Source organism: Symphalangus syndactylus, chromosome 10 (assembly GCF_028878055.3).
Source record: "Symphalangus syndactylus isolate Jambi chromosome 10, NHGRI_mSymSyn1-v2.1_pri, whole genome shotgun sequence".
Lineage (NCBI taxonomy): Eukaryota > Metazoa > Chordata > Mammalia > Primates > Hylobatidae > Symphalangus > Symphalangus syndactylus.
Genome location: NC_072432.2, coordinates 105,145,147 through 105,160,936, shown reverse-complemented (window position 1 = coordinate 105,160,936; position 15,790 = coordinate 105,145,147). Strand labels below are relative to the sequence as shown.

The window sequence follows — 15,790 nt, the reverse complement described above, 5'->3', positions numbered from 1 at the left end:
CATTTTCATACTGCTATGAAGAAATACCCGAGACTGGGTAATTCATAAAGAAAAGAGGTTTAATGAACCCACAGTTCCCCATGGCTGGGGAGGCCTCACAATCATGGCAGAAGGCAAAGGAGGAGCAAAGGCACATCTTACATGGTGGCAGGCAAGAGACCACGTGCAGGGGAACTTCCCTTTATAAAGCCATCAGATCTCGTGAGACTTAATATCTTACTATCATGAGAATAGCACGGGGAAAACCTACCCCATGATTCAATTACCTCCCACCAGGTCCCTCCCACAACACGTGGGGATTAAGGGAGCTACAATTCAAGATGAGATTTGGGTGGGGATACAGCCAACCATATCAGCAGGAGATGCTGGCTGTCTAAATAGAGCCCCCTCAGAATCACTGTATCTGGATGTGCCTGGGGCTCAAAATTAGATTTTTTGGGGGCAGCTGGAGAAAATTAAGCCCTAAAGGGCTGTCTCACAACAAACTCATCTGACATAAACACCCAGGACTGTGTTATAAATGGTAGGGGTTAAACCCTATATATGGTAGGGGTTAAACCTCTTTAGTGACCAGCACTGGTGCCTACTATCCAAAGCAAGCCCTTGTATTTCTGAGGTTGCTGGAGGTGGAAGTCTAGGTGGGCCCAGAACCAGAACTTGGAGGGACAGAGAGGCTTCCAGCGAAAGAGGAGCCTAAAAAACTTTGTCCTCAGCATGACAGACTTCTAGGGGCCAAGGTGATCCTGTTTGCCCAACAATGGCAAATAAACCCCGGCCAGCAGTTCTAGCTTCTCACTGCATGCTCATCTGGCCCCTCTACAATGATGTTCCTTCCCAGTCAGAGCAGAGTCTGATGAAGTCAGGGTTTATTTGCAGTACAGGCTCAGAAGTGTATTGTGGCTTCCAGAGTGAAATCCAACCATAGCCCTCAGATGTCTCTCATTCTCCTTGGACACCCAATGGCTGTGACTGTGCTTGTGCGTGAACTGTCTCAAGAGATGGCTGGACTTCTCCATTACTTGAAGACATTTCCCCTAAGTTCACTTTCAGATGCAATCTTTTTTTTTTTTTTTTGATGGAGTTTTGCTCTTGTTGCCCAGGCTAGAGTGCAATGGCGCCATCTCGGCTCACTGCAACCTCCGCCTCCCAGGTTCACGCAATTCTCCTGCCTCAGCCTCCTGAGTAGCTGGAATTACAGGCACGCCCACGCCGGGCTAATTTTTGTATTTTTAGTAGAGACAGGATTTTGCCATGTTGGCCAGGCTGGTCTTGAACTCCTGACCTCAGGTGATCCATCTGCCTCGGCCTCCCAAAGTGCTGGGATTTCACTTTGTAATCCCCATGAGCCACCGGTGTGAGCCCCTGCACTCGGCCTCAGATGCAATCTTAACTCACTGTGCTTGGGCTTCTTAGTTTTTGTCCCTAGGTAACGACTATCAGGTTAAACCAGAAAAGAGATGATTAGGACTTGAACCAAGCTGGATAATGGAGTGGGAATGGATTTCGGCACATCTACTTGGGGAATTGATGGGTTTTGACTTGTGAGATGAGGGAGAGAGAGATGTTTAAGGTGATTCTCAGGTTGGAGCTAGGTAAGAACCTGGCTGTTCCCTGAGGGTAGGCACTGGGTCTTCCCTGCTTGGGTTCTCCATAAAGAGGCAGCACTACTGCTGGGCTCATTAATTCAATTAATACCTGCTGTACCAGACACTGTGCTAGGGATGGAACAACAAACAGGACAGAAAGGCAGTGCCTGACCTCCTGGAGGTTATATTCTAGCAGAAAATACAGATAAAATAATTTTAAAACCATAAAATTGATAATACAAGCTGTGGTGTTTTAAAGAAAACTAACAAAGGAGAAAGGGGCAGAGTAAAGGGAAGCACTGCTCGCAGTAAGGTGACCAGAATGAGGGAGCTACTCATGCAAAGAGGAGGGGAGGAGTGGGTCAGGCAGGGGAGTCGGCGAGTGCTAGGGCCTCGAGCAGGAGAGGGACTGGTATGGTCCAGAAAGACCAAGACCCACATGGCTGGAGCCTTGGGAGCAATGGAAGAGTAACAAGCATGCAGGGCCTTGAAGGCCACTTCAGAAGATTGGGTTTTACTCTAAGTTTAAGAGACACTTCTATAGAGTTTTGTTTTGTTTTGTGTGTTGTTTTTGTTCTGAGACAGGCTTTCACTTTCACTCTGTCTCTCAGGCTGGAGTGCAGTGGTGCAATCATAGCTCACTGCAGCCTCGACCTCCTGGCCTCAAGAGATCCTCCCACATCAGTCTCCCAAGTAGCTGGGACTGTGGGTGCACATCACGACGCCTGGATATTCTGTTTTTTTGTTTTGTTTTGTTTTTTGGAGAGATACAGTTTTGCTCTGTTGCCCAGGCTGGTCTCAAACTCCTAGGCTCAAGCAATCCACCCACCCTGTCCTCCCAAAGTGCTGGGATTATAGGCATGAACCACCACACCTAGCCCCTCTGAAGAGTTTTAATTTAGTTTAGTCAGAGTGACATGATATGATTCCAAGAGTTTAAAAAGCCCACTCTGGAAGCAGGATGTAGAATGCATTGGAGGAGGGAGGTACAGATCAGGGAGTTGGAAGGATATTACAATGGGATATTATAAAGGGATAGGAGAGCATGATGGTGACTTGCACTAGGGTGATGTCAAGAGACGTAGAGAGAAGTAAATGGATTTGAGATACATTGTGGGGGTAGAATTGACTAGACTCTGATCAATGAGATGTGGGAGACGACAGAAAGTGAGAGGTCAAGATGACCCCTTGGTTTCCGGGTAGACATTGGGGTTGTTTACTGAGATGAAGAGGATCAAGGGGCAGTGGGGAAAGGGAAGATTTGAGGGGAAATTATCTAGATTTTCTTTTTTTTTTTTGATGGATTTTCGCTCTTGTTGCCCAGGCTGGAATGCAGTAGCACAATCTCAGCTCACTGCTACCTCTGCCTCCTGGGTTCAAGTGATGATCCTGCCTCAGCCTCCCAAGTAGCTGGAATTACAGGTGCGTGCCACCATGCCCGGCTAATTTTTTGTATTTTTAGTAGAGGCGGGGGTTTCACCATGTTGGCCAGGCTGGTCTCAAACAACTGACCTCTGGTAATCCACCCACCTCAGCCTCCCAAAGTGCTGGGATTCCAGGCGTGAGCTACCGCGCCCGGCTGAAATTATCTAGATTTTCATTTGGGGACATGTTAAGTTTGAGATGTGTGAGAAGTAGCCAAGTGAAGACCTCAAAGAGAGGGTGAGTATGCAAGTCTGGAGCTGAGCAGAAAGTTCTGAGATAGACATTTAAATGTGAAAGTTATTAGCACATACAATGCCATTTAAATCTATGTGGATAGGTCAGACCGTTTAGTGATTAAAAAAAGAAGCACCAAGACCCAATCCTGAAAAACTTTAACATTTAGAGGTCAGATAAGGAAGAAACACCTGGTGAAGCAGAGAATAATGAGAAAGAATGGTCAATGAAGTAGGAGGAAGTCCAGAGAGAGTGGTGTCATGGAAGCCGAGACAGGAAAGTACATCTGTGACAAATGCAACCGGCAGGTCAAGATGAGCACAGAGAAGCATCTGCCGGGCTTGGTAATGCGGTGGCCTTTGCCTTGTTATTAAGAGCAGTATCACTGGGGTGCTAGGGACTGAGAATTATTTCTCATTCCTTTATTGCTAGAAGCAAGTTATGCTGAACATCCATACTAAACTTGAAAGTCAAATAAATGTGGGAAGAGTTTCCAAGGGAATCTTGCATCTTGCCACTGCACCAGCTGAGTTTAATTTCCCAGGAGCTCAGTCTTACCCACCTCCTCCCCACGCCTGCAGCTCTAGCTGCCAGGATGCCAATATCTTTACTCCAAACAAACCATTAATTGTACCCTTGGACCCAAATGATAACCTTTTTTAAAACGCTGCTCGTCTTTGCCTTTTCTTTAACACAATGATGGTCAAATCTCTCATCTACCACCACCAGCTCATTTATTTTAATAACTACATCCACAATGAAAACAGGAGTAGTATTATAGAAAGGGATAAAGTCCTCACTATCATAGTACAAATGACTAGGACTTTTCAAATGACTATGGACAGGAAAAACAAAGGAAAAAAAATATATATATATATATCAAGCCACTAGATGGAAGTCTTCATTCAACTGCCTGTGCACATTCAGAAAAGTAAAGCAGGATCAGTGCCAGACTGCACAAACCCGTCAAATTCATTCGACATTCATTGAACAACTGCTTTGTACAAAGACAAATAACAATGATGATAATGGCTACCATTCATGCAATATTTACTCTGTGCCAGGCAATCTGCTGAGTCACACATACACTGAGTCTCATACACCTTGGCTCATTTAATTCTCCCAGGAGGAAGGGAGTATTATTATCTTCATTTTATGGGGGAGGAAACCAAATCTTAGAATTACTTACTCTAAGCCACTGGCCCATGCTGGTGAATGGAGGAGCCAGGTTCCAGAATAAGAAAACACAGTCGTTGTCTACAAAATGTTTATACTAAATGTGGTAAGAGAGGGATAATGTGCCACAGGGGTGGGCTGTGAGTCAGATGCAGGAACCAGCCAATGAGGGAGGAAGAGAATCAGCAAAGGCCCCACCATGCTCTCTACAGCTCAGGGTGAAACGGAGGGATCACCCCAGTTGTTTTCCCTCACTCTCCCCACAACTACTGCACCACCAAGAACTGACTGTTCAATCCCCCAAATGCATCTTAAACTAGTCCACCTTTTTCCACCTACCCTATGATCACATCATTCGTCAAGGCCACCATCATTAATAAAATGGGCTCCCTGGACCACTGCAAGAGCCTCCCGACTGGTTCTTTGGCATCTTCTCCTGCCTCCTCCAGTCCTCTCTTCCCACAGTAGTCAGAAGGTCCACTTAGTGCACAGATCACCTCTGTACCCTGCTCAAGCCCTTTCAAAGGCTTCTCAGTAAATCTCAACTCCTTTCCATTGTGTCCAAGGCCTTGCCTCTATGATCTGGTCTTGTCTACCTTTTTAACCTCATCTCCTACAATAGCTGCTGGTTTCTCAACAAACAGGACAGAGCCTGGCAAAAACAGTAATTATGTGCTGAAGAAATTAAGGCAAGAATGAATGAGTGAATAAATAGAAAAGTTTCATGGGGAAGCCATGTTTGAAATGAGCATTATACTGGAGCAGGCTTTCTCAGACAGTGAGGGCTGGGAGGGGGGAGGGAGTGAAACAATTTGCTCTCAATGGAGGCAGCAGGTGCAAAGGCACAGAGGGATTCCAGGTGCAGCAGGGAGGCAGCCAGAGCAGGCCTGGGGGCAGGGCCATGTGAAACCGGGGTTCTCAAGGTTGAGTATGCATGGTAAGCCCCTGGAAAGCTTGCTGAGACACAAATTGTTGGGACCTACCTGCAGAGATTCTGATAGGTTCATCTGAAACAGGGGCTGAAATGTGCATTTCTCACAAGTTCCCAGGTGATGCTGCTGCCGCTGGTCCAGGACCCACACTTTGAGAACCACTAGTGCAAAGTACAGTCGGTCCTTCATACCATGGGTTCCACATCCATGGATTCAACCAACTGTGGATCAAAATATTTTTTAAAAAATAGATGATTGCATTTATACTGAACATGTGGGCTTTTTTCTTGTCATTATTTTCTAAATAACACAATAAATAACAACTATGTACATAGCATTTCCATTGTATTGGGTATCATAAGTAATCTTGAGATGATTTAAAGTATATGGAAGGATGTGTGTGTAGGTTATATGCAAATACTACATCATTTTATATAAGAGACTTGAGCATCTGTGGGGGACTGGAACCAAGACCCCATAGATACCAAAGGACAACTGTACATATATATGGGTTTTCTATAAGCTTTAATTTTGGAGGGTAGGAATTGTTACCTTAAAAGAAGGATATAAATCACTATTTTAAGCCAATATTAGTCCTTTGATACTTAAATGTGAATGAGTTGCAAGTTCTTTATCAACCAGAAGGAGAACTCCAGGCACCAGAGGTGAGAGACAGGAGTGATTAAGAACTAGGAAAGGGAGAGACCCTAGTCTGCCTGCTCCCCAGTGTGCCCCAGGCCAAGCTGGAACAGAAAAGATTAGCTTTGCTAGTGGGGAATTCAATGAAAATGGCAGGGTTTGGTGGCTTACACCTGTAACCCCAGGACTCTGGGAGGCCAAGATGGGTGGATCATTTGAGGTCAAGAGTTCGAGACCAGCCTGGCCAACATGGTGAAACCCCGTCTCTATTAAAAATACAAAAATTAGCCGGGCACAGTGGCACATGCCTGTAATCCCAGCTACTCAGGAGGCTGAGGCACGAGAATATCTTGAATCTGGGAGGCAGAGGTTGCAGTGAGCAGATATTGCACCACTGCACTCCAGCCTGGGCAACAAAGCAAGACTCTGTCTCAAAGGAAAAAAAAAAAAGAAATTCAATGAAATGAAACAAAATAAGACAGCCACACTGGAGCAAGGGGAGAGCACAGTTATTTTCTTCTCCCATAGCTGGGACTTGGCTCCACCCTGCGGGCTCCCCCTATCACAGCCTTCAGCTCACCATTTATATATGTATATAAAGGAGTTTCTTGGGTCGAAGGGAGGACACCCCGCAATCCCTACCTGTGGGAGATCCTGAGAGGCTTGGGGATTCAAGTTTGAAAAACCACTCCTCAAGGCTCCATGAAACCCCTAAACTATATCCACAATGTTTATGTTCATGTGTATGTTTTGGGGGAGACGAAACTCTGGAACCACGCTGCCCAATACAGTAGCCACGGGTGGCCACCATGCTGGACAGTGCAGACACAGAGCATTTCCACCATCACAGGAAGCTCTCTCAGCACTCGTCTAGAGCTTTCACCAGCCTTGCAAAGGCATCCATGACCAGAAATTTTAAGAGCTGCTAGGCAAAGCCAGTGAAACTTCATCTAAGGAGCCAGACTCTGCCCTGGAGAGATGAAAGCTTGTCACTGTGACAGAGGCTATGAACAAGTCGGCCTTTGAAGAGTCTTTTTGTGCCAAAAATCCCACTCTAAAAACTCTTAGAAGATATCCAGATTTTATGCCTTATTATTTATATCCCCCCACACTGACCATTGTCCCAAAGAGAGGGACACCTTAATTCCACAAATATTTGCTGTAAGAAAGGTTCTCTGAGGTCCCCCAGAGCCTCTGTGCCTAACACAAGTCATGGTGGTAAGTGATCTTGACGCTCCCAGTGACCTTGTCTCCTTTGGTGTGTGTGATCGCTCTAGGTGGGTGAGGCAGTCTTGGAAAATGCCCGGCTTATGCTGCAGACAGAAACTATCCAGGCTGGAGCAGATGACTTTAAAGAGAGGTAATGCCTTACAGCAGAGGCGACAGTCCCTCCACATCCCTAGACTCCTGGGCAGTGTGGATAATGCTGTTCTGGAGCCTGCATCATCCACCTTCTACCTCAGGGGAGGCTGGCAGGATAACAGAGCCATGATTATCCAGTTCACACCCCTCCTTGTAGACATAAAGTAGGCCCCAAGGGCTCAAAGATTTTGCCCACTGTCAGTTGGTTTAGAGCAGGGTTCTCAAACTCTGAAATGCTCAGAATCACCCAGGGGCCATACAGAAAACAGAGATTGCTGCACCCCACCCTGTTGAATTTCTGATTCAATGGGTCTGGAGACGGGCCCCAAATTTATATTCCTAACAAGTTCCTAGGGATGTTGATCCTGCTGGTCCTGGGACTCAAATACTTTGAGAACTACTAGCTTACAGTAATGATTGTCAATCCTGGCTGCATATCAGAATTACCTGGGCACTTAAAAATGTCAGTGCAGTGCACAAGCTATAGACTAATTAAATCAGAGTCCCCAGGGGTGGGGTCCAGGCCTCAGCAGTTTTAGAGCTCACCAGGTGACTTAATGTGCATCCAGCCTTGAGAACCGTGCTCAGCTACACCTCCCACTCAGTTCCTGAAGGCATCTGTGTTTGCAGCCACTCTCCTGGAGATGGACACTTTTAACGTGGGTGCTTTGGAGATAGAAACCACATTTCTTATTTTGGGGTCCCCACCCTGGTGCTTAGCACGTTGTCAGTAATGTTTGTTAAAGGATCCTTGGTTGAAAAGGAGGACAATCAGGATAGCGGTGAAGATGCCAGATCCCCTAACCTGGATCTGAACTCCTGAGTTTTCGCTGGAGCTCTGTGTTACAACACTCCCATGAGGCTGGTAGCCCATGAAGCCAGGTTATCAGAAGTTGGCTGCAATTGCCTTCATTTTAATAAATCAATGTGTGACAATTGCACTAACAGTGCCCTCAAATCTATTGAAACAGTGACTTTTACCATTCATTGTCTAACTATCACATAATTGGCCTGTTGGTAACATTTATAATCTGATTCTTTTTCTTTTGGGCTACTCAGTTATGCTAATTAAGTTCCTTTATCTGCAGATATGAAAATGAGCTGCCATTTCGAAAGGCAGCAGAAGAGGAAATTAACTCTCTGTATAAAGTCATTGATGAGGCTAATTTGACTAAAATGGACCTGGAGAGTCAAATAGAAAGTCTGAAAGAAGAACTTGGCTCTCTATCAAGAAACTATGAAGAGGTAGGAGGGGGCTGGGGTTGCTGGGTTGGCCACAAGACCAGAAGTGCACATCTGTCTGCCTGTGCTTCAGAACCAGACCACAGTAGCTCATCTCTGACTCTCCACATTGCATGCCCAGGACTGCAGGGAACATACCTGTAAAATACTTTCAGATCCTTGTAGTGGGTCAGGTTACCCCAGCAGTCTCAAACTCAAATAGCTTCAGGAACCAGTGTGGTACGGAAACGGGAAGGCAGCCAGTCTTGGCACTAGCAAATGAGGGAACTTGTGTTAAATTAGAGGGAGCAACCCCTCCTCAATGCATTCTATGTCAGGTTTTTTTTTCAACACTGTATTATACAAACAAAATAACTCTGAGGGTAGATCCAAGCTGTGGTTGACATCTACTGATGAACAAAATTGGGTCAGATTATTGAGTGACAAAACTGAAGAGGACCTCCAACAGTTATGGGGTCTAGTTCCCTGCGAGACTTCAGCAATTCTAAACCACCTCACACATATTACTCTCTGATCCGAGATTTAGGCTGATTCAAGTTGAAAGAGTCAAAACCCACTTAACAATGCTCACATTGGGAAGTTCTTTCTTGAGACCAACTTAAGCTAACCAGCAACTGTAAGCCCGTTTCTTCTTGTTCTTAGCTCAGTGATTTAAGACTACTCTCCAACAGTAACCCTTTAGAGATACCAAAGTTATTTTTTAAGTCTCTTTCAGCCTTGTCTGGCTTTTTGCCTAAATTCCCTTTGCTGTTGTTGCTTACTTTGTTTTTGTTTTATTTATTTATTTATTTTGATTTCTGTTTTGGGCCTGGGCTTGTGGAGACCAACCTAAGAAACGCATCCTTGGTGCTAGGCATGGTGGTTCAAGCCTGTAATCTCAACACTTTGAGAGGCCAAGGCAGGGGATCACTTGAGCCCAGGAGTTCAAGACCAGCCTGGGCAACACAGTGAAACCCTGTCTCCACTAAAAATACAAAAATTAGCCAGGCATGGTGGTGTGTGCCGTGCCTGTAGTCTCAGCTACTCAGGAGACTGAGGTGGGAGGATTGTTTGAGCCCAAGAGGTGGAGGCTGCAATGACCTGAGATCATGTCACTGCACTCAGCCTGGGTGACAGAGTGAGACCCTGTCAAAAAAAAAGAAGGCAGGCAGGCAGGCAGGCAGGCAGGCAGGCAGGCAAGAAGGAAGGAAGGAAGGAAGGAAGGAAGGAAGGAAGGAAGGAAGGAAGGAAGGAAGGAAGGAAGGAAGGAAGGAAGGGAGGGAGGAAGGAAGGGAGGGAGGGAGAGAGGAAGACAGAAAGAAAGAAAGAAAGAGAGAGAGAGAGAGAAAAGGAAGGAAGGAAGGAAAAGAAAGGAAAAGAAAGAAAAAGAAAGAAAGAAAGAAAGAAAGAAAGAAAGAAAGAAAGAAAGAAAGAAAGAAAGAGAAAGAAAGAAAGAAAGAAAGAAAGGAAAAAGGGAGGGAGGGAGGAAGAAAGAAAGAAAGAGAAGGAAAGGAAGGAAGGAAGGAAGGAAGGAAGGAAGGAAGGAAGGAAGGGAGAAATGCATCCTTGGGAAAAGAGAAATTACACTTACCCTGGGAAGAAGGTCAAGGACTTTCCCAATCTCTGTGAAGCCTGTGTCTGGCAGTCGTGGAATGAGAAAAGAATTGCCCACAGAGCTGGTTTCCTGCTGGCTAGAATTCTATGCCATTTATTTCCCCCTGTAACTCACTTAAGATGTATATTGTTGTTTTCAGGATGTGAAGGTGCTGCACAAACAGTTGGCAGGGTGTGAGCTGGAACAAATGGATGTTCCCATTGGCACTGGTCTGGACGACATCCTTGAGACGATCAGAATTCAGTGGGAGAGAGATGTTGAAAAGCACCGGGTGGAGGCAGGAGCCCTGCTCCAAGCTAAGGTGAGAGGCAGGACCAGCATCCTCCACTCTGCCCTATGCAGGAGGAGGCCACGCTGAGCTGAAATCTAGTCAATGTGCAGACGAAGAAATAACAACAGTTTAGTAACAAGTTCAACCTCATTAGAACCAGAAGAAATGAAAATTAAAATAATAGCTTTTTGCTTACCTATCTGAAAGTAGAAAATGTTTAAAATGGTAATAATGCTGGCAAGCATGTGGAGAAGTAGGTTCTCTACTGTATTACTGAAAAGCACAAACTAGTGCACAGTCTTTGAATAAGAAATTTAGTAATATGTACCAAGAGTGTTAAAATGCCCCTAGCTACCAACTGAATAATCTGAATACAATCCTGAAAGAATAATTGAGGCCGGGCATGGTGGCTCACACCTGTAATCCCAGCACTTTGGGAGGCCGAGGAGGGTGGATCATGAGGTCAGGAGATCGAGACCATCCTGGCTAACATGGTGAAACCCTGTCTCTACTAAAAATACAAAAAATTAGCCAGGCGCAGTGGCGGGTGCCTGTAGTCTCCGCTACTCGGGAGGCCGAGGCAGGAGAATGGCATGAACCTGGGAGGCAGAGCTTGCAGTGAGCCAAGATTGGGCCGTTGCACTCCAGCCTGGGCGACAGCGCGAGACTCCGTCTCAAAAAAAAAAAAAAAAAAAAAAAAGAATAATTGAAAAAACAAATAATCTATGTCCAAATATACTCACTGAAGCATTATAAGAGTGAAAAAAAATACACATTTACTAGTAGAAGAAAATCTAAGCCACAACTACCTATGTGCAGTAAAATGTCAGGCAGTTATTAGAATTAATGTTTATGAAGCATTTATAAAATAGGAACGTGCTCATAATATAAGGTAAAATGAGGAGAAAATGAGAGTACAGAATGGTATATGCCAGAAGCCAAAAAATATTTTCTGTAAAGGACTAGCAGTAAATATCTCAGGCTTCTTGGGCCAGATGGCCTCTGTTGCAACTCCTCAGTGCTGCCACAGCAGTGTGAAAGCAGCTGTAGCCAGTAGGTAGCAAATGAGCATAGCTGTGTTCCAATAAAACTTTATTTACAAAAATAAGCAGTGAGATGGATTTGGCCTGTGGACTGCAGTTTGCCACTTCCTGGTATATACAGTAGGGTAAAGCATTCAGACAAAGAAACTAGGCATTGAGAAAAAATTTTAGAAAGAAAAGACTAAAATGGGATTAGCAGTTGTTGCCTTTGAGTGATGGATCAGTCTGACACTTTGAGATGTTTTTTCTTTTTTGTTTTTGAGTATTTCTCAAGTTTTTGTTAAATAGTCTACATTATATTCATGGAAGAAAAACAACTTTTATTAAACCTCATAAATAATACAGGAATTAACCAGAAAATAGGATGCATAGGGTTTGTTCTTCCCTTCTCCATCTCCCACCCGTTTCTGACTTTGTACTCTTGAGACAGAGGATGAATAGTGAAGAGGAAGGAAAATGTGGAAAAGTAGAGAAAATAAGGTAGATGTCTCAGTTAAGGCAAAAGGCTGTTTCTGAGCTCTTGGTTACTATTTAGTGGTTCTTGATCCTGGCTACGCAGCAGGATTATTTCAGAGCATTTTTGAAAATCGCCATCCCAGACCAATTAAATCAGAAGAAGGAGAGGGACTTTGTGATTTTTAAAGCTCTCTAGATGATTCTAATATGCAGTCAGATTTGAGAACCATAAGAATTATAAAAAGCTATGAAAAGAAAAATAGGGGAGCCTTTTCTGTCCTTTCTCCCATCATATTCCCTCTATCCCCCAAGTATCCACAGGAACCTTCCCAGGAGGGTCTTCATCAATTCTGGATCCCCCAAATGTTCTCCAACCTAGAAAACATCCTTTCACTCACCCATTTCTCCAACCCCTACCCCATTTCAATAGCTTCCTTTCTTTCTAACCACCAATCCTTGAGCCAGGTCACTACAAACACTTTTTTATGGCAAATAGCGCCAAGTTATTCAAAAAACGACTTCCCCTCACTCCACCCAACCTGATGAGAAGTGGAGCAACACAGAGGTAAAGTGAAGCCATAGATTTGAGTTTGGTCCGTTGCCTTTTTTAACAGACTCATGACAGGTAACAGATAATTAATGGTCCTAGAGACCATCTGATCCCATTCCCTAATTTTAGGGGCGAGGAAACTGAGACCCAGAGGGTGCAGGTGACTTCCCAAGATCACACAGCTGGTTGAGAGCCCCATAGTTCAACTCTCCTGTTCTTGGTCCAGAGACCTTTTCTCTGCATTGGGCTGTATCGTTTCTCCCCTGGCTCTGCTCCTAAAGCTAAATCTCAGAGGCCCAGCAGTTTGCAAACTTTGCTTCTGTCCCAGCCCTCCCGGGGTGTGTACCACACTGTGGTGACTGTTTCTTTGGGAAAGGACAGACCATTATAATTATCAGAAATAAATCCTTCATAGTTTGAAAAAGAAAAAAAAAAGTCATTATTATTTCCTCCTCACCTCTTGGAGAATCATCACTAGCCCAACAGTAACTCAAACATTAATTCTGAACAGATTCATTAGTGTTTTTTAATAGAGTAATCTGAAAGCTACATCTCAGAGAAAACAGACAGTATTTGTTTTAGCTTGGCCAATGCTCCCTGGGCCTCTTGCAGAGACGCAGAGCTCAGAAAATATTTGCAGAATGAGTGAATTCCTCTGATCATCAACAGAGATCTGAACTGACAGCCAGAATTCCTTCAATAAATAGTTTTGTCAGTTGCAGTTGTGCCCTCAGGGGCTGACATTTGCCCATCCTGAGCATCTCTTGTCGGTTTCTTGGCGGCAAAGCATAAATGTGAAATGGCTTAGCACACACAGCTTTCAAAAGCTTTTGTAAAGAAAATGCAAGCATGCATTTAATTACCTTTCGGACCACAGAGGCTGAAAATTAATTAACATGATTAATTTATATCTTAGTTTAGGTTCCTTCAGAAGCAGATCCTGAAACAAATATTGGAGTTAAGGTAGTTTACCTGGAAGATCGGGAGTTAAAAACCAACAAAATACCAGTAGAGGAGAAGCAAAGAAGGGAACCAACAAAGAATGCATAATCAAACCAATTACCACTGTGGGAGACTGACGTGTAAACCAAGAAGAATTGTGAGAAATGGTATAGAATAGAGGAGAGGGGAAAGGCGAGGGAGCTGAGATGCTAATACCATCTCCCAACAGTCTTCTGCCATCTGCTATCAGAGTGGCCTTCCAAAGGCTTCAGAGAAACTCTCAGGCAAAAAGATGCAGAATCTGGCAGGGGGAACAGGAGAGCACTAAACTGCGAAAGCCTAAGGGATAAAGGCTGTACCGTCAGCATCTGCTAGAACTTATCTGCCAGTTCTGTTTATTTTTTCAGTCATTAAAAGCTTAATAAAATAGAGACATAAAAAAATTTATTAGGAGGTTCTGGCTAAGGTCAGTGCAGTAATCATATTCTTTCCAGCTATGGTGTTATGAATGTCAGGAACCTCATGGTCCAGTTTTTGGAACTTCTGAAGTTGTATGATTCAGTGATGACAGGATCAGATTGGTCCAGAGAATTTCTGGAGGGTCTTAAAGTCTAGCTCTTCCTTGTCTATTTGTTGTGGTTACCTAATGCAGGGTATTCAGGGATGCTTCGGGAACCTCAGACGATATGCCACACCACACTCTAGACCTCCTAGTTAGTCATGTAAAACAAAACAACTTTTTTTTTTTTTCAAGTTGGGCACTGTGGCATGTGCCTGTAGTCCTAGCTATTCAGGAGGCTGAGGCAGAAGGATTGCTTGAGGCCAAGAGTTCAAAGGAGAAGTACACTATGATCATGCCTATGGATAGCCACTCTACTTCAGCCTGGGCAACACGGTGAGACCCCATTTCTTTTTTAAAAAATCCCTTATTGTCCCCTATGCTCTTACAAAATGCTTCTGACACCAAATATGTAGGTTTGTTCCACACCAAGCAGCTCTCCAAACACCAGCTGAGTGTCCTATAATTCAATTCAATCCTGACACTACCTGCCTGGAGTAGCATCAGATCCCACAGGTTAAGGGCTCAGTCCCATAAGACAGACTTCACTTCAGATGACAAGTCTGGCCCTCCCATACTTTGGATGAACTGGCTATAAATTAGGGGTTCCCACAACCTCCTCTGCAGAGGGATAAGTAGATTGCTAGAACAATGCCCAGAACTCAAGGAAACACTTAACATATTTTTGCCAGCTTATTATAAAGGATACAATTCAGGAGCAGCCAAATGGAAGAGATGCTTAAGGCAACGTATGTGAGAAGGGGCGCAGAGCCCCGAACTCCAAATTTTTGACTCTATTATAATAACACTTGACTTAAAATGCAAACATGTCATACAGCTATACAAAAATATCTTCTTTCTTTTATCCTTATTCTATAAGCTTGTTTTCTATTTTTTTTTTAACCTTTTAAACTTCTTTTGTTAAAAACTAGGACACATACATACACATTAGCCTAGGCCTACACAGGGTCAGGATCGTCAATATCACTGTCTTCCACCTCCACATCTTGTCCCACTGAAAGGTCTTCGGGGCAGTGACATGCATGGAGCTTTCAGCTCCTGTAAGAACAATGCCTTCTTCTGGAATTCCTCCTGAAGGACCTGCCTGAGGCTGTTTTACAGTTAACTGTTTTTCTTTTTTAATAAGTAGGAGTACGCTAATGATAAAAAGTATAGATATAGTAAATACGTAAACCAGTAACATTTACTATTATTAGCAAGTGTTATGCACTGCACATAATTGTATGTGCTAGACTTTTATATGACTGGCAGTGCAATAGGTTTGTTTACACTGCATCACCACAGGGTCTCACAAAGCTGCAGTCAAGGTACCCACCAGGGTACCTTGGTTCTCATCTTCAGAGTTTATTCGGGCTCTTGGCATGGTTCAATTCCTTGCAGAAGTAGGCTTGAGGTCCTCAACTCTAGAGGCCAGTCCTCCTCAGAGGCCATTTACAACAGGGCTGTTTGCTCCTTCAGGGCCAACAGAAAAGGATTACCATTTTAAGCCTTTAATCTGATTAAGTCAGGCCCACTCAGATACTCCTCTTTTGATCAGCTCAAATTTAACCGATTTGGAACCATAATTACATGTCAAAATCTCTTCATCCTTGTCAGCTAACATAATTTAATCATTGGACATAACACCAGAGAGCAGAGATTACGGAGGCCATCTTAGAATTCTGCCTACCGGGCCCCTCAGTGTTGAGCAGAGAACTAAAACTATGCCCATCCCCAAACTCCCACCATCTCACCTCCTCTGCCAGGCAAACAGCTCTG

The 15,790-nt window shown here is 44.2% G+C and overlaps 1 protein-coding gene and 1 long non-coding RNA gene across 2 annotated transcripts in view; one reads left to right on the top strand and one right to left on the bottom strand.

The window, feature by feature from the left end:
- Window positions 1-15,790, top strand: part of BFSP2 (beaded filament structural protein 2) — a 76,045-nt gene that overhangs the window by 41,210 nt on the left and 19,045 nt on the right. The window contains exons 2-4 of the mRNA XM_055295399.2: window positions 7,270-7,352; window positions 8,443-8,599; window positions 10,330-10,491. Of these exons, the coding sequence (XP_055151374.1) occupies window positions 7,270-7,352; window positions 8,443-8,599; window positions 10,330-10,491 (402 nt within the window). The remainder of the gene's footprint in view (window positions 1-7,269; window positions 7,353-8,442; window positions 8,600-10,329; window positions 10,492-15,790) is intronic.
- The window catches only part of LOC129491299 (uncharacterized), a 35,621-nt gene that overhangs the window by 13,681 nt on the left and 6,150 nt on the right, over window positions 1-15,790 (bottom strand). Inside the window, exons 2-4 of the long non-coding RNA XR_008660502.2 lie at window positions 10,167-10,556; window positions 8,735-8,847; window positions 5,405-5,574 (exon numbers count right to left, since the gene is read on the bottom strand). This is a non-coding gene — a long non-coding RNA (uncharacterized lncRNA). The remainder of the gene's footprint in view (window positions 1-5,404; window positions 5,575-8,734; window positions 8,848-10,166; window positions 10,557-15,790) is intronic.